The 23,286-nt window shown below is 34.8% G+C and overlaps 1 protein-coding gene across 1 annotated transcript in view; it reads left to right on the top strand.

Moving 5' to 3' along the window:
• LOC129217590 (macrophage mannose receptor 1-like) overlaps positions 1 to 23,286 on the top strand; it is a 39,093-nt gene that overhangs the window by 2,845 nt on the left and 12,962 nt on the right. The window contains exons 2-9 of the mRNA XM_054851917.1: positions 3,355 to 3,542; positions 4,134 to 4,296; positions 5,608 to 5,748; positions 7,411 to 7,539; positions 11,688 to 11,851; positions 16,420 to 16,522; positions 18,793 to 19,031; positions 20,488 to 20,662. Of these exons, the coding sequence (XP_054707892.1) occupies positions 3,355 to 3,542; positions 4,134 to 4,296; positions 5,608 to 5,748; positions 7,411 to 7,539; positions 11,688 to 11,851; positions 16,420 to 16,522; positions 18,793 to 19,031; positions 20,488 to 20,662 (1,302 nt within the window). The remainder of the gene's footprint in view (positions 1 to 3,354; positions 3,543 to 4,133; positions 4,297 to 5,607; positions 5,749 to 7,410; positions 7,540 to 11,687; positions 11,852 to 16,419; positions 16,523 to 18,792; positions 19,032 to 20,487; positions 20,663 to 23,286) is intronic.

The following is a 23,286-nucleotide window of genomic DNA, read 5'->3' as shown; positions in this document are numbered from 1 at the left end:
AGAGGAGATGAGCAGCATTCATGTTGCCAGAACCGCAAATTAGACAGGTACTAGATGTTAAGATACCTATCTTGTGGAGGTGCTCAGCAGGCAATCATGGCCTGCAGAGAGCCTAAAAAGGGCCTCAGCTTCCGCTAGAGTTTTGTTATAGTAAGTCCTCCATATCTCTTGAATTTCAGCAAAAGATTTGCCATTCGAGTTGGCTTTGTTTATAGTTATAAGTGGATCTTGAATTTCGTTGTTGCAGAAACGAGTAAGTGACTCACTAAGAATAGGACAGTTCACTTGGTGGTCTAGAGAACCTTGCTTGGTCAGGGAGTCAGCCCTTTCGTTTCCATGGATGCACACGTGTGAGGGAAAACACTGAAGATACTGGTTTTATTTGCAGTTCTTAGTAGAATCACGTTCTTTTTAATTTTTGATATGATGTTTGATTCGATGATTTGGATCTTTGTAACTACCTGAATAGCTGCTCTGGAATGAACCAAGATTACAGCTTTGAAGAAGTCGTTTAGTCTAGATTGAAGATTATGAAGCACCAGGAAAATGGCGTAGGTCTCTGCATCAAAGTTTGATTTGTGAGAACCAACAGGTTCTCGGACGGAGCAAAGATTACTATAGACACTAGAACCAGTTTTGTTCTGCCAAAAGTGAGCCGTCAGTGAAAACTCTCAGCCATTAATTTTCTGTGTATTGCTCGTGGAGCATACACAGTGCGTTTGCTCTTAGAATGGCGTCCGGGACGTCCTTTTTATCTTGATTGTTAATCAGTAAATGACTCTTGATGTTTATGAAGTAGAGAGAGTTAACCAAGTTACCGGTTAACCCCCTTTACTTCACAGACATCAAGAGTCATTTACAGATTAACAATCAAGATAAAAAAGACGTCCTCGAAACTGTCCTGGAACCTGTAACCGTTGAGGATGCCGCCTTCTAGGGGGACCCGGTCCGCCCCTGGTGGTGAGCAACCCCGAACCTGCAGCCACCCTTGTCATGACGTCTAACAGAAGCATCGTTCGACATCTCTGATGGCACCAGCTCGACTCACGATTAAGGGTCATTCTTCAATAAGTGTAACTTTTCAGTCACATGCCTTTAACTTTAAGAACTTTAAGGAAAAATTCATTTAACAATGCTTTTTAATTTCATCAAAAATTTATCTATTTTTACTTGCCAACAATTTTTTAATAGTGATTTTTATTTTAATATATTTTTGGTTCACAATATGTGAATTCTCACCTCCTTGGCACGTTACACACCTGATGTGACTGTTTATGTACGTAACTGTTTATATTCCTTTCACAATTGTCTCAAATACTAATTGTTAAAGTAAGGTGCAGATTGTAGCAACGAAGAAACAACATATTTCTCTAAAATATATATCCATTAGGCCTATATTAATGGAAAATTCCTCACCTCCGTGACAGACCTTATCAATGTCATTATTTCTGAGGTGAAAATAAATCATGGAGGGGAAATACATCAATATTAGGCATTCTACCAAAATTATAATTTGCCAGTATATTCTCAAATTTACTAAATGCTATTTTTAACACACATTTGAACTAAAAGGATAGCTAAAAATTAATCCGTACTTTAATTAAGAGAGCTTAATATTAGATTCCCACTAATCATTAAAATAGCTCATTGTTTGCACATTTAACAAAATTACTACTTTGATATTAAAATGGCCTCCATTTTTAAACAGTAAAATTTCTTTTTTTTTTTTTTTTTTTTTTTATTTCCGTGAACAAGGCATTTTTATTTTTTTTTTATTTATGAGTAAAATAATAGGAACTTAGCTGGGCTATTGTTTATAATTACTTCTAGTAGGTAACACTTTCATGTAAAAATGAAAAAAAAAAAAAGTTTCGAAATTGAAAAATATTTGCGTTCAAAAGTTACATTTGCTAGAGAATGACCCTTAAACTGATGCACGCGCGAAGTGCAAAAGCTCTTTCAAAGATGTCGAGCCTCACACCGCCAATGTTATCTACCCCATTCAGACACTCTCCCATTATATCAAGCTGCTCTGCAGCAGGACTTTTTTCAGCAGTCTGCGACGCAGATTAAAAAAGGCAAAAATAGTCTGCAAGATAAATCAGCATTAGATTAGTCGTAACAGTAATAAAAGCATCACCAGAAAACAGAATGCTATAAATTTGAAAACTACTTGGAAAACGTGGGCTAAAAAGTTTTAAAATAAAATGGAAAACAAAAAATGGCGTAGATAGCTGCCTGAGCAAGTGCATTAGACCTCTCAGCCACTATGGATTCCAGTATAGATTTAGTCACTTTTTAAATTTTTCATTTTTCTTGTTCTTCTTTCTTAACTGTATTTTTCTATTTTGAATTTGACAGGGGGAAAATCTTCCTAATTCAAAGATAGTTAGCAGACTTGCTCAAGAAACTGCGACGGGTGTTGTAGTGTAGCGTTGCTTCTGCTACCGGTTCGAACTGCATGTATTCCATGTGTTTCATTACCTGACCCTAATCGATTTCTTGATTGGTGTTGAATACAAACTGAAATTCCAATGATGAATTACTTTATCAGGACTGCATTTAATCAATGCGGGGTGCTAGAATCCAATAAGATCACCTTTTCGTCATAAAAAGACATTTATTTCGCTAAAACTACAAGAAAACTACAGAACCAAAAATATCTAGGCATTACAGCACCTTTTTCAAACTCCAACTAATTTCAATTTAATTTTACAGTGTTCTAACGATTTCTCGATTCCGAGTCACTACTGACTACAACTGTATTTATGTCGAGGACTGCATATTAATTGCCTTGCCTCCATTATTTTTTTATACCGATAGATGGCAGCACCATCACCGGATCGAACAGTTAATGAGAATTTAGAACTAGACCAGGAGCTAATAGCTACCTGGTGCTAGCACCCCCAGAGGTATCGTTTCACTTGGAGGACATTGATACCACGAGCATATTTAACGTCGCCCAGTCCCCTTTAATGACGACGGTGGATCTTCGACCATCGAGGTTCGAACTCAGGACCCTCCGGCCCCGAATCCGACACTCTACCGATCGGGCTACCACGGCCCTAACGATTTCTCGTGCGTCACAATTATCATTCACTGAGAACTCTCTTCACTTCTGTTCCCAACAATTGGTCTGTCACCAAGCGCTCTCTACCTTTTCCTTCCGGTGATATGCCGGTGATAATTTTCAACTTCGTTCTTTAATCTTGCACATGCACGGCGGGACTGACTAAACACCCCATCCAGAAGGCAATTTCTGACTGCGCTACTGCTTGAAATCATAACTTTTATTATAATCATCTGATGACAAAAACTTTAGTGAATAACCTGTTACTATTTCTTGTATTTCAGGCGGATTTAGCAATTTTGATTACTGCAATGGAACTTCTTGGATAAGGTTTAACGGCAACTGCTACAATTTTGAATATTCGTACAACAAGCGTGTTTCCTACTACGATGCCGAAGACTTCTGCAGAGCTCAGAGCGCTCATCTGGCTTCCATACACTCGGATGAGGAACAAGAATTCCTTCTGAAGACGGTATGACATTCGAAAAGGATGCTCATGAATAGATTTCCGTTTAACAAAATAGGATCAGTCGGGGTAAAGGTTAATTTCAGAGTTTCAATGTTTCAACTTTAGATCCTTCCCTCTCCTTTGGATGAATTGAGACAAAAAAGATTTTTGTGCTTCGTGTCTCAAACTACACTCTCTGCGAATAACTGGGTGTGAATAATTTGAATGAATAATTAAATTATGTGCTGAATTACATAAAAATTCAATCTTCCAAAAATTAGGAAAAACGAAAAACTTATTTACCCTACATTACAATATTTATGGTGTTAAAGGAAACACCTAAAATTGCTCACCTAGGAGAGGGGGGTATGGCGCAGTCTGCGCCATTGAAATTTTTAGGGAGGGTTGAGGGGTATTTTTCTCCCTTTTGGGGGAGAACTCTAGCTCTGAGGGGGGAGGGTCTTCGCAATATTTTGGGGGGTGCGCCCTTGCTCTTAGCGGGTGGCCACTCCTGTAAATAAAACAGCTGGGAAAGTGAAATTCATAAACAAATACTTTTAGTAACTTTCCACATGATAAGTGAAACATTCCTCCATAATGTTAATGATCTCTTAGATGGAGAGCGGCCGCTTCGGAGGAAGGTTATGGATTGGATACAATATTTTAGATGGAGACGACAAACCCCAATGGTCAGATGGCACTCCTGTAGATTACCAGAAAAGGATACCGAAAGAATATTACGTGAATGAGAAATGCTTCATCATGTTTTTGAGCAAAAGTAAGACTTTGAGCCGAAATTTTTAACACATTAGCCACTGCTCATATGATTTGGTTAATTTAGTATACTTTAAGTCAGTGGTGCCCAACTTACGATCCGCGGGTCAGATGAGGTCCAGGTACAGAATGTGTAAGAAATAGATGGAAACTTCGTATCAACAAAATAAGCATGTAGCAATGCTAACAACAGCTGTTGGTTTGTATTTTTTTCTTCTTTTCCGTGCTTCCCCATGTTATCTATAAAAAACGAACTAAATATATTTTAATTTCATACGTTTTCTGGCCCTCGGAATTCGTCCAAGTATGAAATGCTGTCCTCGGTTCAAAAAAGGTTGGGCACCATTACTTTAAGTTAACTTAATAACTTAAAACTTCAGACTGCGCTTAAACTTTTAAACTCATTAGCGGCCATTTATGTGCATTAGTAAACTTGAAAATTTAAGCAAACTGACGTAAACTGAAACTGTGATTAAAATGTTTACTTAATAACTGTCATTCATATGTTTTAGTAAACAGTAAAATGTAAGTAAATTAAACTATTTAAAGACCGGGTTTATAAAAGTTTGATTCATTAGCTGCCATTTATAAACTTTAGCAAACTTAAAACTTAGAGCAAACTTAAGGCATGGTTTAAATCTTTAACTCATTAGGTCATTAGCTACTATTCATGTAGCTTAGTAAACTTAGTCTTCTGAAAGTAAACTTAACATTAACATACAACTAGATTTAAAATTTTAGTTCATTCGCAGTCGTTCATGAATTTAGTAAATTTAGTATTTTAAGTGAGCTTAAAGTAAATTTTAGACTGGCTTTAGAACATTCCCTCATTAGTTACCGTTCATGTACTTGATTGAACTCAGAATACTTTAAGTAAACTAATAACACTACTAATAACCCTAAATTTAAAACAGGGCATGAAACTTTAACTCATTAGTTACCATTCTTGTAGTTAAGTGAGCCTAGTCCACTTTAAGTAAACTGAATACTAACATACGACTGCACTTAAAAGTTTAGTTCACTCGCAGTCGTTCATAAATTCAGTAAGTTTAAGTGATCTTAATGTAAATTAATGATTGGCCTTAAAATTTTACCTCATTATTTACCGTTCATGTACTTTATTTAGCTTAAAATGCCTAAATAACGTAAATTTAAGATTGGGCAACATTTTTTAACTCATTAGCTTCCGTTCATGTACTTCAGTAAACATAGTATGAAGTAAACTTCACGAAAACTTTTACGATTGGGCTTAAATTTTAGGCTCATTAACTGCCATTTATGTCAGTGTTTGAATTGGTTTTGCTTTTATTTCTAGGAGGTTGGAGGCCAGAGCATTGCTCGTTACACTACGCGCCGATTTGCAAGCGGCCGGAAGGTTCCATTCCAACAACGATTCCTCCCCCGACCACCCTGCAACCAATTTCGGGGGGCTGTCCGAAAGATTGGATTCAATTTGGTAAGAGAAAAAAATATTGCTATTTCAAATCTCGTACACATCTGAGTGACCAAATATGATATGTGCAAAAAAAAAAAAAAAAAAATCTTTGAACGAATGGATCTCAAAAAGACCAATGATTGGTTCTTAATGAATATAAATAAGGTACAAGCTGTACGAGAGTTGTTTCAAATGTATCCAATCGTATTTTTTTGTGTAAAAAACTGATGGATATCAAACATGCGTGCTTGCATGAGCCGACTTTGAACCTTTCTGTGAATGCATGAGTTTTTCTACGTCTGTCAATACCGTCAGTCACTGGCAAATAGAGTTTGACTGGCGTAAAGTATAGTGCCCTCGTGGGATTTTTTTTCTTCAATTTCAAGTAAAATGACGAAACTAGAGTAAAATGACGAATTGAAAGGTTTGTGCTGGAGTATAGCACTAACCTTTTAATCGCTTCTTGAGTTCGGTAAACAACCAGAAGTCACAGAGGGCCATGTCAGGAGAATAAGAACCCCATTGAACAGCAGAAGTCTGGTTTTTCGTTAAAAACTTTGAAATCAAGTGCGAAAAATGTGCCGAGAAAACCGTAACCGAAAGCCGTCTGCAACTTCCGAATGGTTTCCACTTGTTTCCTACAAAATGTAGTGTAGTAGCGCTGCTCCAGTCGTTCCGTCATTTTTCTTGAAACTAAAAAATCTGACGAGCGGACACACTAACTCAGTCACACTCTCTTTGCAAGTGACTGACGCTAAATCCAGAAGTTGGACCGATGTAACCTAAGACCCTTAGCTTCTTACTAACTATCTTAGGATACATTAACTCAAAACATTGTATATTGAATCTCTATTGGTAGTTAATTTAAACTTATAGTATTGCTGAAGTTTATGAAGCTCGTTTACCTTAAAACGTGAATTAAATTGTAAACTAATTTGCCAGCTCTATTATTTATCAACAATCTCGCGAAGCGACCTTGCTAGCATAACCCTACTAGAACCCCTTGAATAGGACAGGCTGACTCATCCGTCATTTAGTTTCCAAGACAGCTTTGGATCCAACCGTGTTTCTTGTATTTTTAAATACGTTATAATATTCCTGTTTGCTATGTCGATGATAAGTTGAGTAAAATGTCACTTAAGGTGAATCTAGAAAGATAAATTAGTTCACAAATTCAAAAAAAAAAAAAAAAATGTATCGGGAAATGATCACTGTAATGAACCTCATTTTCAAACCTTTTGAGTTTTTAATTTGTATTAGTTAAATCTTCTTTATTTACAGAGTACAATAATCATTCAGGCAACACATCTAAAGCTTTGGCATTAGTTTTCTGCCACAAGGATTTTGTACAAGTACTAATTTTGTCCCTCCGACAGTTTCGGAATCAAAATTTCGGATGAGTCAGCTCCCTTTAAATAGTGGCTTTAACCCTACCCATTTTCTGTCCGATGTATCTCATGACTGTGGTCTTCAATTTCATCTCTTTTTTGCAGCATATGTGTCAGAATAAAATAAGAAACTTTCATTCGTTTCTGGCAAAGATCATGAAAGGTTGGGAACCGCTGCTTCGGAGCATTAACGTATATTATCATTTCATTGATCTCGATTTTATGTTCTAACGGAATAAATTAATTTCTTTGTAATATGTTGCCTGAAAATTTTCTAATTGCAATCACGTTTTAGGGCAAAAATGCTATAAGTATTTCGGACAGGAGGAAAAGGACCGACTTAAGTACAAAGAAGCCACCCAAGCCTGCTGGGCTCTAGGGAAAGGTCACGACCTGGTGTCAATCCACAGCATGGAGGAACAAGGTAAGTGACTTTCGTGATGGTACCCTGATGCGTAATTCTCTTCTTTCATTAAAGGAAGAATACGTAATGGTTATATATCCACTTCTTGAGCTAGCTTTTGAGTTACTTTTAGAGTGCCTGAATAGATACGAGAGTTCCTCCAAGATCCGATTGGATACGAAGTAAAAATTGCTTTCTTTGGGATATTTAGATAATCATCCAGCCGCTTCCCTTCCTCGCCACAGTTCTAAGGGGCTGTGTGTCTACAAAGAATGTCACACTTTTTTTCAATATTATTGATTTCGTCCCTACTTCATCACAAAGGATCACACATCACCTTAACCCCTCCCACCTTGTCACATGCTACGCTATTTTTTATCTTTTAAAAAATGCGTAACGTCACACTTCTCGTGACCCTCTTCCTCCCCCTTGTCACAAACTCACTATTTCACGAATCGTCTACTCCTCTTACCCACCCAAAGCGTGACATCATTTGAGAACAACCCCTAATTGAGCCATTCGTCGTATTAGCGAAATTTTTGTGATACAGTGTCAGATTTATATGTGAGCAAAAATATGGAAAACAGATGGAGCCAAGTCCGAACTGTCATGGTCGTACACCCATGAACAATTGCATGTTCAAAATTTCAACCATCGGTTACATACGTTTCCAAATTATGCAAGCCACAAATACACATACGTACGCAAATACAGACTTTACGAGTAGAATTTGGGATAATTAACTCGGGGATGGTCAAAATGGATAATTCAATTGCCCATTCTTTCCCGATGTTTTATCTTTACTATTTAACAAAAAAAAAATCTATCCTTTCCTCAGGAATCAGAAATTTCCTGACTTTTTTTGCACAATCAAAAATTTCCTTGACATTTCCTGGCTGTACAGTTTTTGCGAAAATAAAAGTTTTTACAGTAACTACAAGTAAACTGTTTCGAATATAGCAAATTAATATTTTTCGCAATTTTCAGAAAATTTAACTAAATGTTATTTAAATATTATTTTACTACCTTTTCTAAGTTTATCCTTATATATTATTTCTGTAGCCTGTTTTTGGTTTCTACGCCAAATTTCCCTCAATTCTTGATCGATTTCTTTGATTTACGGCTTATTTTATAGCTTATGGTGCTGGCTACTGACGAAAAATAGACCCAAGGTCTGAAAATTGTTTCTTTTAGCCGAAAAACCTGTTTTAAAGAACCAGAATAAGGTTTTCGGTCAAACTTATAACTTTAATTTGCGCTATGACCGACAGAGCTCAATAGCTTGATCGGCAGAGCGTTCTCTTCGTAACCAGGAGATTACGTGTTCGGGCCTACGTCCGAACAATCTGCAACAAAACAATTAAAGAAATATCGCGCGTTACATGAACACTGAATTAAATGAATAACAACTATGAGGGAATAGAATAAATGAGAAGGAAATGCTCCTTGCTGATATGAAAACACTCCGTGATTTTGTGCTAAATTACTTCGAAATTGCACGTGTTTTTTTTTTTTTTTTTTTTTTGAAGCTTTGGCTCTGGAAAGAAAATTAAAGCATAATGTAAGCGAAAATATAAGTAACAGGTTTAAGATTTCAGGCTACAATAGAATTGTTTTTTGTTCAGAAAAAAAATAATAAATCGTATATTGAAATATATATTCTTCTAATGAGTTTGTGACTCTTTGTACAAATAAATAAAATACTACCTCAATTTGAAGGGTAAAATATATATTTTTTCTTCTTTTTGCTAAAAAACAAATAGCTTATCATTTTTACTGCATTCGAAAGCATAGTTCAATTTATTTTGTATTTTAACCGTGCTGTTAAATGATGAACACGTGCTGCCATCTAAGTTATAACGGTTTAAGCAGCCTGCGATAACAAATTGTAAAAATTTTCAAAAATAAAAACATTTTTCTTCAATATCTTATCTTATATATTAATCCCCTCTCATTTTAAAACTTATTAGGCTGGCCAATGACGAAAAAAAGACTTACGGTCGAAAATTCAAGTTTTCGAAATCGCCTCTTGCTGTTTCAAAACCTTGATGCTGCCTGTAGTTCTTATGCATTTTTTAAAGCATAGTTCTAATGCAGTTTTCCATTTTTTACTTCGCTTTCGGCAAAAAAAAATAGCCTGTGTGTGTGTTCATATTTTAATAAAGCTTAACAGCACTGGACTTAGTTGTTCGGTTTAATTGATAAGTTTTTTTCGGTAGAGCGTTCGGGTATAAACTATCTGAACTTCGGGCAAGCTTGGGCTGTCCGACATAATATTAAATTTATATTAGTATTACGCATTACATGTGCTCATAACATACACACCTAATAAAATAAATGCAGTGGGAATGCTACTTGGTGTTTCGACTCCTTTATGCAGGCTACAGTTATCATTCGGATAAGTTGATTGTTAATCGAACTGTGTTCTTTGACTACATCCAGACAACTCAACAAAATGTAAGCATAAAAAAGTATTAGATTTACCTAAAGAAATCCTTTTTGTGCCGAAAAACATTTTTATTGTATGCTAAAATGTAGATGTTTCTAATAGCAGTGTTCGACCTTTTGTACAAATGAAAAAATACTACGCCCGATTAAAACTACGAGTTTCACTCAGTAAACCTTTAATTTTTTATTCGCGCGAATACGATATAAAGCATTAAAAGTATTATCAACTTCATTAGCAAGAAATTATTTTCTACTCCTCTGCTTTCTGCTGAAAAAAAAATACATTTTGTCTACGTTCGAAAAATTACACTTAAGAACGGACTCAGTTCAACTGGTTTTGGTTTTGAATTTTAAGTGTTCAATTAAAAGAGAAACATGTGAGGGCATTTAAGCCGTAACGGTTAAAGCAACCTTCTATGTGAAATAGTGCAATATTCAAAGATAAAAACACTTATTTTCAATCAAATTTATTACTTCTCTAGAATGTTTGTTTCAATCGCTACGTGAGATCTTCGTCATTCTTTAATCAAATTCCATGCTTTGCGAATAATTTTAAATCGTATCATGCTGGTTAATGACAAAACACAGATGCATGATCTTATTATTATTATTTTTTTTTTTTTGGCAAAAAGCTTTTTTTGCTGTTTTTTACTACGCATTCCTTCAATGAATAGCTTTCGAAAAGGAAGGCGCAATTGCGAGGTTTGTTGGGGTGTCGGGCTGTTAGTTAGAATGGCGCCAATTCGAATACGTGCCAATAAATATCTCTTTAATGTTTCTTTTTTTCCCGTCAGATGCTGACATGTGCAGGACTGTATTTGCCACAACCTGTTTTTTCACATGCACAATTATTGCTTTTTCACGAGTCACCACTCAGCCACACTTTTAATGACATTTATGTTTGCATTGAAAATATGTACGATTAAAAGGGGAGCTATGATCAAATTATCACAACGTTGTATTTAACGAGGTTTTGTTACTGATGTCTTAAAATTACATGCCTTCTCTTCTGCGCTTACTTTTTTTTTTTTTTCGGTTCTTCGCCATAATGTTCTTCCTTTGAAATTCTTAAAGAGCGAAATGCCTTATGAAACGATTTGAAGCACAGTGCGGAGTTCCGCACGGGTCGACTAGTTTTTATTTAGAAGTATTTATATCTTCTTTTGAACAAAAATATTCAACTAAAGTGAAAATTCTCATATTTTCTAAACTTATAGTTACCTTGCTGCCTGGTAGCAGAATTTTTTTCAACAGTCTGCAACGCACATTAAAAAACTAAAATTAAAAAGAAAAAAAACTGCAAGGTAAAACATCGTTAGATCAATCGTAACAGTTATTATAAAACATCACAATGAAAGCTTGAAAATAAAATGCTAAATTTCAAAATTACTTGCAAAACGTAGGCTATAAAGCTTCAAAATTAAATGGAAAACTGTGGCGCAGGTAGCTGTGGTGCTGGAGCAAGTGTGTTCGACCTCTCAGTCAAAAGGGACTCAAAAATTAATTTCGGCAGCTTTATTTTGTTTTTCTGTTTCTTTCTAAACTCTATTTTTCGGTAGATTCGGGCAGAAAGTGAGAAAAAAAAAATTTCCAATTCAAAAATTCTACAGACTTGCCATCATTGTATTTCTACTACCGGGCCCAGCTGCATTACTCTCCCCACTTAAGTGAAGTGGCAACTTTTGCCAACTTCTGAACTATATGGTCCCATCATTTTCTAGCTTTTTTGACCCAACATTTGAACGAACTCGGTACATCAGCATGGATCGGTATGAGGCAAGTCACTTCGGACGAGATTGGTCACGATTTGGTATTTGGTTGGATCGACAACTCTAGAACCGTCTTCACCAATTGGGACAAAGGACATCCTCCCCCAGGTACCTGGGTAAGCAAATTTTACCATTAAGCTGAGTTCCCGCCCTTAAACCAGAGCCAGGGAATTTAAATTTTTAAGAGGGCGAAAATTCTCAATTGGCAGAAACCAATTGAAAGCTCCAGATTTTGCTGAATGATGATCATTTTTCCGAAGAAAATTCCCGATTTTGCCGAATGATGATAATTTTGCAGAAAAGAACTCCAGATTTCGCCGAATTATCAGACAAAAATTGCCTAATAATGAAATTTTGGGAGGTCACAGCGACCTTCTGTGACTTCCCAAAGGGGTGTCCCTAGTTATCACATCCAGAGACTATAGTTTCGTCGTTGTTTTGAACTCCTCAGTCTGGAATAATGAATAATCGAGTTGGAGGCGAATGTCCTCTCATTGAAGTTGAGAATGCCAACAAATTGGTAAATAAAGTAAATGTGTCTCACCAGCAAGAGTCCGCAGCCATGGTGCGGTTCAACTCGTAAATTGAAGGCAAGTGTACTCTTGCTGTGAGAAAAATTTACTTTATCATTTTATATTACCTCGGTTATTCAGTATTCCAAAATGATGATTTAATTAAAAAGGACGAAACTGCAGTCTCTGGATGCGTTAACTGGGCTGTAGATATATTGCATATAGCTTTCGCCATGTTTTTATTCACTGTCTTTGAGGTGGAATCTTGTGAACGAGATTTTTAACCACTATATTTTTAACTAACTTCCCGATCATAGGCGGATTTAAGACTGAGTTCCTGGGGGGGGGGGGGGGGGGCAGGATTTTTTTTTTTAGCAACATTTTTATCGCCCCCCACTTCCATGTTTTTGTCTGTTTCCTGCAATGCATGATTATTATTATTATTTTTTTTTTTTTTGTGTGTGTGTATCGTTTTTATTAGCCTACTTTCCCAGTAAAAGTCAGAAAAAGAAGAAAAAAGCATGAAAGAAGGCTTAGTGCATCTTAAAAATATCGTGAAAAACAAAAAAAAGTCAAAAATAAATAAAATAATTAAATAAATATTGAAAAATTAAAAATTGGAAAGTAGGGTATTGAGATGGGGAAAAATGTCTGTCGGTCTGTCTGTCTGTCGGTCTGTCTGTCTGTCTGTCGGTCTGTCTGTCTGTCCCCCCCCTAATAACTTTTGAATGAATAGTCCGATTCGAACAAACTTTTTTTTTGTTCGAAAGATCTCGGCGAGGACACCTCATTCCCATATTTTTTGTTCAATTTTAAACAGTTCAAAAAAACTTAACATTAGCGCCTACGGGGAAATTCAAAGCAATTCCGAACTGTGAGGCGAATTTGCTTCAAACAAACTTTGTAGGAAAAAGCTTTTGATAAAAAACTTGTATATAAGATATCTTTTTGATTTGAACAATTTTCCGTTCAATTTTGAACAGTTCAAATCCCTTAACATTAGCGCCTACGGGGAAACTGAAAGTCAATGTAGATTCCGTACTTGAAGGCGGATTTACTTCAAACAAACTTTGTTGGAAATAGCTCTTGACGACCTACTCCCGACTCCGACTCCGAGAGTTTAGGGGGACCTGACACCGACTCTGACTCCTGTTCCCGACAATTAATCGGACTCCGACTCCCCGACTTCGACTCTGACTTCGTAGCTTTGGCAAACATTTATACACGGAGGACAAATGACTGACTCCGATTCTTGGATATTCGACTCCGACTCTTTTATCCCAAAATGAGATAGACTCCGACTCCGCTGCTGTGGTTTTAACTGTGAAATAATTATTGTTGATATGATTTGTTTTTATTTTCACGCTAAAGTTTTAATTTAGGTATTTAGTTTTCGGTGAATAAACTCGAAAAATATGCGCAGACGATTTTTTTTTTTTTTTTGACAATGAAAATTATTTCTTTAAGTTGACATTTTATTGTTTTTTTTTTATTTTGGTAAGTGCATTAATTCGTTTAAAAAATTATTTTCGGCAACAGGGGAAAAAGAAACGATTTTTTTTATATGATGTATTTATTTTAATGAACTTATAATTATTTTTTCGTTTTGAAAGCTGTTAAAAAAATTTTTTAATGGAAAGAAGTGTACTAGCTGCTTTGTTTAAAAGGTGCTGCTATTTTATTTGTTCGTTTTTTTGAAGAAAAGTAAGGAATATTTTATTCCTAGAAATCAGCTTAAAATATTTAAAAAAAAAATATGTTTGAAAAAATTTGCGATTTTAGCTATTTTTGAGAATATTGATCAGGTACTAGAAAGTAGTATGGGTATACGGGAAAGTAGGCTCGTCTAGTTCTAGACGGAACTTCTTGTTAATGTGTGTTTTCATGCAGTCCTTTTTGAATTGACCTTAAGAGAGGGAGCTGGTATCAAGAGAGCGACGCAAGGCTCCCTTTTAAGTGTGAAATAGAATATCTCCAATTTTAAGGGGCCGGGTTTCTCCCCCGGAGGAAATTTTGTAAAATGGATATAAAATTCTGCATTTTAAAGCCTTATAAAGGTTAATTGGATAGACATAGAAATTCATAACTAGATTATACAGTTGTACAGTATTGTTCTAACTTTGTAAGAAACAGCTATTTTAAGTTTGAAAGAAAAAATAAACTATAGATTTCTCATTACAACAGCCTTTTTTATTTATAAGTAGTGCAGAAAATGAAAAGGAATAGAGGTAGTGTATCATTTTTTCTCTGGCTAAACAGATTAACAATATACAGTAGAAGTAATTGGAGCCAACTTTGCTTAGGATTTTCAAAGACTTATCTAATTATTTTCAAGGACTCTAGAATAAATAAAATTACTTAACGCACTCATTTGTGCTTTCTAGTCTCTGATATTTTAGTACTTGATTGTAAATTTTTACAGTCCTGTTCTGACTTTGTGAGAAATAGCTATTTTAAATTTAAAAGAAAAAGGAAACCATAGATTTCACATGACAACAACTTTTCTTCAGTTGTAAGTGGGGCAGAAATAGAAGTTTCCGTGATTTTTTTCCGTGCTAAACAGATGGACAATGTGCAGAAGAAGTAAGATAAAAGCAATCAATACAAAAGAATTTCCAAAATACGGCATTCGGGATTGAACAAATAGCAAGATATGAAACATGTGAGTCACAAAAATTATTTCAAATAATATGTTAACAAACGTGAGAACCATGATTTTTACATTTTTAATACAGGATGTGGCAAGGAGCTGAATTTGACATATTTTGGCATTCCTCCCCCTCTACCATTTGTTAGAAATTTTAAAATTTAAGGTTTGTAGCCACACGTTTCAAAATATTCAAGGTTTTCAAGCACTTAAAAATGAAATTAGTTTTTTCAAACAATTTCCATTTTTTAAGGAACGAATCATGAATTATTTTTGGGAATTAGGAACCCACTTCAAAGCAGAGGCTCTATAAGCAATAGCTTGTTTATCTTATAGGCAAATTTAGCCCTGTTTGTAATCCAGTCTTACCTGCAAATTTTTGCTTGATTTTTTTTTTTGTAATTTTTACGAAAATTCGTCAGTTTTTACAGTTAAAGGATTTTTACGATTTTACCAATCTTTGTTAGGTTTTTATAGACTTTTATGAAATTTCAGTAAATTTTTCCAAAACTTTTGATGACTCAGTTATTTAGATTTCAATTATGACAAGGACTGACTCACTTAGACTTAGATGATTATGACTTACCTTACTTTTTAAACAGTATTTCTAAAGTAAGTAAAATTGTACTCTCCCTCTAAGTAAAAAGATTCATTTAATCAGAATACTCAGATAACTGAAATTTATCAGTTTGAGGTAGTATTTATTTTCTTTCTCTCTTTCTCTCTTTACAAAAAAAGACAGAAAGAAGGGAAAAAAACTATATTTTTTAAAATTTCTCAAAAGTCCAATTAATCTACTAAGAACATAAATATCATGCACAAATATACTTGAAATGTTGACACAAATCATAACGAGTAGATCGTTCTGTTAGCGCGAATAAGGGGGGGGGGGGGTCCCTTTGCTTTAGATTCTAATTTGTTAAAATAATCGTCAATTATTATAAGTGTTGCAGCTAAATGTATAGCTGGTTTAGCCTATATTTTCATTCATATACTTGCCCGAATGGTTTTCAGTCAAAAATAGTGAATTTAGACACATTTTCAGCACCCCAGTGACAGCTGTACTATTTGTATTTAATGTTCGTCCCCCCCCCCCTTTTTTTTTCTTCTTTTCTCCCATCAGAAAAGGACATTCGTTTTTCTCTTCATTTTCATTAAACTATTCAAAAAAGAAAAAGTCGTGATTTTTTTGTTTTAAGATTTTGGAAGATGTGTTGTTACTATATAAAATCCTCCCAAAACAGGGGGGTAGCATTGCCCCTATGCCCCCCTTTCCTATAAATCCAACCATGCCGATCTGAACTATTCCAAAAAAAAATATATATATATATTTTTTTTTTATTTGGAAAATGTGTTGTTACTACATAAAGTCCTCCCAAAACTGGGGGGGGGGGGCATTGCCCCCTCTGCCCCCCATAAATCCGCCCATGTTCCCGATGAGCTGTAGTCAGAATCGGATGACAGTGATATAAAATGTGTTTAAAATGTTCCAAAAAAGAGTTTAAAATATTTTTCTTTCCTCCAGAAATATTGTGCTCGATTGAGCTATGAAGGAGTTTCTAAAGGAGAATGGCTCGCTGATTACTGTGAAATTGATAAAAAGGGTTACATTTGCCAAAGAAGGTCAGGTAAGACCAGCCTTTTTTTTTTTTTTTTTTTAATCCTGACGTGATGTAAATTGTTTCGGTTGATTTGAGCATCGCTTTTGTATTGGATAACGACTTCTCGTATTCGAGAGGTTACTTTAGTACTGAGGACTTGAGATAGCTATAGCGGCATGGGCGCCCATGGGGCCTCCGTGGCTATGTGGTAGATTTTCGTCCTCTAAGCCGGATGTCGTGGGTTCGATTCCTGACGGTGCGCTGGATGCTATTTCTTTCTCAAAAAAAAAAAAAAAAAAAAAAATCATAAAAAAAAAAAAAAAGTTGATGGGTTCAATCCAGATATATAAAAATGGACACTTATTTGTGGGTGCATGTGCGTGTATGTATTTGTGTTCCTATAGAAATCCACAGTTTAAATCGAGTATTAGCCAAATTTGGCGCAGCCCTTTGATGCTCAGGAATTCACAGAGGCTTTTCACCTACAACTTTTATTTTCGAGGTTTCCCGTGCAACACCGGCTATTAATTCTAGAGGTATACTAGCTATAGATATACTCTTACCTCCAGAAATATTGAACTCATTTAGATCCCGACTTATCACAGATACTTTTTTATTTAATTCCCTTTTAACACGGATACCAACAGCAAATGTTGAATGTCAGTCGTACTGAATGAATAATGCTTACCATACCTCCACGGATGTTGCTCAAACCGTATATGCCGCTCGCTCAATAAATTTACACGTCGGATAGCTTACCTTTGTTTTACAAACACTTACACGGTGACTTCTGTCAACAAATTATTATGAGAAAACACAATGAAAATTTTTCTTCTGCCCTCTCAGTTGCTCCAAATACTTTTACAATGCGTGATTCTTTGATGTAATTTTCGAATTGATCCGGACGCTACCATGTTTCGTGTATGGACCATTCCGCGAAAAAAGCTGTTGTGATGTCCCGCACGAGAAAACTCATATATTTCATTAAAAAATAATAATTTTAAAAAGAAATGAACAAAAATATTTTGCTTAAGAAGTCAAATTTATGTGTGATTTCTTAAGAAATCTCACATAAATTTGTGATTTCCTAAGCAATAAAATTTTGTTCATAGTACCCTTTTAAATTATAATTTTTAATGAAATGTATGAGCTATCACGTGTGAGACAAATGCCCGTTTTCCCGTGAAGTGGCCTATATCCGATTCATCGTTGGCATCCGCTAAATTATATTTAGTTGGTAGCGGAAGTATTTCGAATAACTTCAATTTCATTTACCATTATTAGCAGGTCTGAATTCTTAAAAAAAAAATAAATAAATAAAAATAAAAAATACAGGAGTCCTATACTTTACGGGACATGTCATTACCACGCATAATAGTCTTGATTTCTGATACTTAAGAATAAAAAACAAAGAAAAGAAAAGAAAAGAAAAAGGAAAAGAAAAAGGAAATACAGGAAGCATGCATTTTTTTAGCCTCCAAGACCTCTATTTTCGCAACCGTTAGTCCTAGATCCATATTTCCAACATAAAAATGGGCAAAAAAAAAAAAAAAATGCAGAGAAAGTTATGGAAAGTTTGGAAAAAAAAAGTGAAAAAATACCAAATCTAACTTTTAGGTGGACCTCAAGTCCCTTTCATTGTAGTTAGGGAAAGCACAAACATGAAAAAAACAATTCAAAAAATAAAAAAACTTGACATCAGTACGCTCAATATTTGCCAACATATGTATTATAAGCAGCATTTTGTGACTTACTTTACACTTGTAGTAGTCAATTACACTTCTTGGGGTGAAACAGCGACTAACAAGTTTTTAAAACAATATATGTGTGATGTGCGTAGAGAATGTGTTTTCAAATTGTACGAGTTTTTGTTGCGTGTTTTTATGTATCATTGCATAACATTTGTATTCATTTTTCAATAACAATAAACCATATAAATATTTTTTTAATTTTATTTTTTATTTTTTTGTTTCGACAGCATGTCATTCTTCTGAAAGGGTGATATGTTTCAATCTCTTCTGTTGCACGGTCCTTAATAGTATAGAACTCGAATATCTCCTTCAGTTTTGGTCGCAAGTGCTTTACTTTTTTTGTGCTGGTGTTATTTTTCATGGAGAATGTTTCCCTAAATGTACAACACAAAGAGTTTGATTTAGTATTTTTTCCTCTTTTTTTTCACTTCAAACTTTTTATATCTTAACTCTACATCTCATTTTGACCATTTTTGCGATTAGAAGTACGCATCTAGGACTAACATTGGCGAAAATAGATTGTACCGTTTTCTTTCAATTTTTCAGATCCCAACCTTCCGACACCAACTCCTGAACCAAGTGATTGCAGAAATGGCTTTCAAAAATTCAGAAACTCTTGTTATCGCTTTGTCTCTGTTCCACAAAATCAGAAAGCAGCCGAGGAAAAATGTCAGCATCTTGGTGCCCATTTGGTATCAGTTACAGATAGCTTTGAGCAAGCTTTCTTGTACAATTTTATTGGACATAAGTCACAATCTGTATGGACTGGATTGAGAAATGTTCAGGTACGTTCAAAAACCATTCAAAAACCATTTGGTCGCATTGGTTTACTAAACTGAAGCCTATAAATTCCGACTTTAGTTAGTCCTTAATATAGGATGCGCACACTATTTTGAAAAGTAAAAATTGAGCACTTTCAAAGACTTTCCAGAACTCTTCAGGGTAAAAATCAAGGATATGGTACCAAGGATAAAAAATAGCAAGTTAGAAAAGTTGCTTATCCGCAACGAGTACAATTTTAAAATATGTATAAAACACAAAAGTTTAGTTATATTTAATACTTTTATGAAATTAACATATTTAATCTAAAACATGTTAAAGACTCTAGTTCCATCCTTGTAAAGCATATCCCCTTTTGCGACTTAAATTCAAAGTGGCAAAAATGTATTGATACTTTTTTTTTTTGCACCTTTAACAAAAAAATCTTTCTTGTGGGAGGAGCTAACAATGTCAGATGTTTTACTACAAAAGTTACGTGCTTGGCTGAAGGGATTAAGAAAATTAAGGACTTTTCAGACGTTTAGCATATTATCACTTTTACAGGTCTTTTCAGGCCTTGAAAGAAAACAATGAAATTTAAGGACTTTAAAGGTTTTTCAGGTCGCGTACGCACCCTGTCTACCTTACTAAAAGCTTAAAATTATTTGTATTCCGAAAATAACGGTCCATTTTCAAGATCAGTATATTTAATGAAGGAAATGAATACATTCATAGAACAAAGAACCGTTAACCCTGCGTATACACATATAGATCAACGTTTCGACATAGAAGAGAACACATCCTTGGGAGTTAGTTGACCATCTGTGATGCTGTTTCCTGCTCCTACAATTCTTGCACGCATTTGAGGCAGACTTGTCATTTTAACTTTGTGCAGAAGAGCACAAGGGATTTGAAGTCTCAAGTGAGGAAGTCAAAAGGCGTTAGATCAGGTGGATTCCTTAGATTGGTGGCTGTTTTCCGTAATTTCGCTCGAACAGCCAACGAACCTCCTCATATGTTTTGTCATCCAGTTTCCGGGAAGCATATAAACAACCTTTACTCAGTTAGGGACCTTATAATAGTTCTGGGACTCCTGATTGGCCATCCGACGCAAATCGGACGGCCATGTTTTTTTCCCTATCCAACGTATTAATCAAATTTCGTTCCTCGGAAGCTCGGAATTTATGCATGAATGTCCTTAATTCTTCCTTTACTCTCAAATAACAGCTAGAAGACATGTCTTGCTTCAATGTAAAACAATAATTAGAGCGTGTAAAAAAACGTATACAGGAGATGGATGACGTTTTCACATGGTAGCCAATCAGCAGTCTCCAATTTTTTACATGGTCTCTAGCAGAGTAAAGTTTGTTCATATGCTTTCGCTTCTTGAAAATGGATCGTTACTTTTGGAACAACTTGTATAATATTCTACGTATACATTTAAGCACTGTGATATCTGAACAAAATGTGTGTACTTTTTAGGGTTTACAGTATTTGCGTTGGGAAGACAAGCAACCTTTATACTATTCGAATTGGGCCGATAAAAGACCTGTTGTTTCTTCCGATAGTTGCTTCTCGATGGACTCGTCGAACGACTTTAAATGGAATGTTACAGATTGCTCCGCTGCTTTGCCATACATCTGCAAAATTTCTAAAGGTAGAGATGTTCTTGAAATGTGCTTTGTATCGCGACATTTTTTTGAATGGTAGGGTAAATTGTTCCAATTTGACCACGGAAAACTTCAATTTAGAAAAATATTTAGAAATTCAAATTAATGAGGTACTTTAACTACAAATTTTTAAGAGATTGTATTAAAAATTAGGGGCAACGTAAAGCTCAACATTTACCTCCATTTTTGGGGATTGTACTTTTGGACTTATTGGAAGAAAATAATGTTTTTGAAGAAGTGACTCTATAATTTTAAAACATGAAATAGTTTGACAGGAAAAACGATGCATTTAAACTGATCTTTGTACTACAAAAATCAACTCAACAAACTCATTACACGATGAAATTATTGTGAAAAACCATCGGTAACAGGCGCATCAGTTCGGTAACAATTCGGAACTCCAGCGCTCGAATACGCTACCTTGCGGTGATTTACAAAACTGCAAATGAAGCGTTCCACGTGTGTCTGTTGACGTAAACACAGGCAGTTTGTTCTGAGTATTTATTAACGCAATCGATGTGTCTTAGATTGCTTTCAGCTACAGAAATTAATTCTTCCCTTAGTAGTATTCTCGAGCTTCTCAAAATAATGTTAGTTTTCATTATTTCCTTAATAATTGGTGAAAGCGAAAATACTGGATTAACAAACTTGGATAACGTTATACAAGGTAAAAAATTTTATTGTTTTGTATGAATTTGTAAGAATATGAGGTTTTTTTTAATCTTAAATTAATTAAACTTACCATATTTTACAGCAGCATTTAGTTGGAATGGACAGTATGCAAAATATTTTCTTGAATATATTATCGTAGAACAAAATGAAAAATGTTTAACCGAGAAAGAATTTACTTTATTCCTTTTATTCTCAGCTGAAAGGTTTCGCCAAATTTGTTTAGGGTTATAATTTTGGTATTGTGCGAGCAAAGTAGCCTTGGCGAGATTTCGCGTTTTTAGTTAAACCATTTTCAATTTTTATCATGAGTGGAATAAAATGGTAGTAAGATTACAGAATTCGATAAGTAAAAAGAAATAATTGTCAATCAACTGAAAAGAAAACTACCACCATATATCCGTGAGAATTTTGTTGATGATTTGCATAACATGGCACAATTAAATCGTAACTCAGAAATTAGAAAAATCGAAACAGAAAATTTTTAAATTAACCGATTCGGGAATTCAAGAGAAATAACTCAGCTACAAATGGAAAACAAGTGCTAGCCAAAGCAAAGCAAAGAAGTTCTTTTGGTAATAATTTGTAATGTCATAGTAAATTTTCTAGCACTAATTGTTATTCTTGTCAGGCCACAATTATTATTTAGTTTTATCAAGAATTGATAAATATCGAATTCAACATCGTGAAAATGGCTGCTTAGAACTATGAACTACGTACTTTGCATTAATGTTTGACGTTTAGTAATGCTTCTTGAATTCTCATTTCTTTCTACGTGGGCCAGAATATCAACAAGACTTTGAAAATTAATTTAAAAAGAATAAAGCGAAAAAATCATACGTCCGAACAAAAATCACAACACTTTTAGCATTTTCTTCGTTACCATGTGCGTTTGTTTTAGTTTTCAATTCCGCCATTAGACAGTGACTTCAGTGCCCCCTATAGTTCGTTGGAGTTGCGAATAAGTTTCACCTTCGATGTTAGCAGACATGACGAATTTTCGGCAATATGAGCTGAACATCGCTAATTAAAGATTCGAAACCTAAAATGTATTATTATGTTCTTGGCAATAAATGTCGTTTCTATTGTGCAAGAATAGATTGAAAAAATAATATATTTCTCGTTTCATTTTGCACTCCCGACATGATCTTATCTTAATATATAAAAATCAATGTCCTGAGATAACATATATACATATATGTATCAACGCAGAGCCAATACCGCTGAAGCCTCAGGCTTGAAATTTAGCAGGCATGTCCACATGATTACGAAAGTATCCACTAAGAAAGGATTTTTCGAAATATCAATTAGTTGAGGAGAAATTAATTAAAACCCCTTAATTTCTGTGAAATTAAAATCTGTCATTGAAATTTAAATCCCTTATTTTCGGAGGCTTTCCTCAATTCAAATCATTATTCAGTACTTCAGCTCAACTTTTGGTCGATAGGGAATTTTAAATTTGATATTGTTTTTGCTTTTCACGTGATTCTTCGAGGCTTTTCTCAAGTGAAATAATAATGTTTCTGCTGCTTTCGTTTTTTCAAAACTGGAAACGAAGCTTTTAGGAACATCATCACAGGTGGACTATCCACTATCCTTTTGAATTTAGAAGAGTGCAGTATCCTGTAAAAGTTTGCTTTGCAATAACCGTTAATATGTCACAAGGACAGACATTAAAAGTAGCAGGGATCGTTTTAAGAGAAGACATTTTTTCACACGGCCAATTTTATGTAGCTTGCTCAAAAGTCAGTCCATCAAGCAGCTTAGTAATTTTAGTACCAAAAAAAAAAAACTAAAAATAATGTATACAAAGTTCTTGCTTAAACATAGGTATAACAATAAAATGTGGATGGCCTGTGTTTGCAAAGATAATCAATATTTTAAATACTTTAAAAGGATCGTTAATAACAGTTAAAGATCGGTTAAGGACAAGGGCATATAT

This window comes from Uloborus diversus, chromosome 2, assembly GCF_026930045.1.
Source record: "Uloborus diversus isolate 005 chromosome 2, Udiv.v.3.1, whole genome shotgun sequence".
NCBI lineage: Eukaryota > Metazoa > Arthropoda > Arachnida > Araneae > Uloboridae > Uloborus > Uloborus diversus.
Note: the sequence above shows the minus strand (reverse complement) of the source record. Positions and strands in the feature narration are given on the sequence as shown.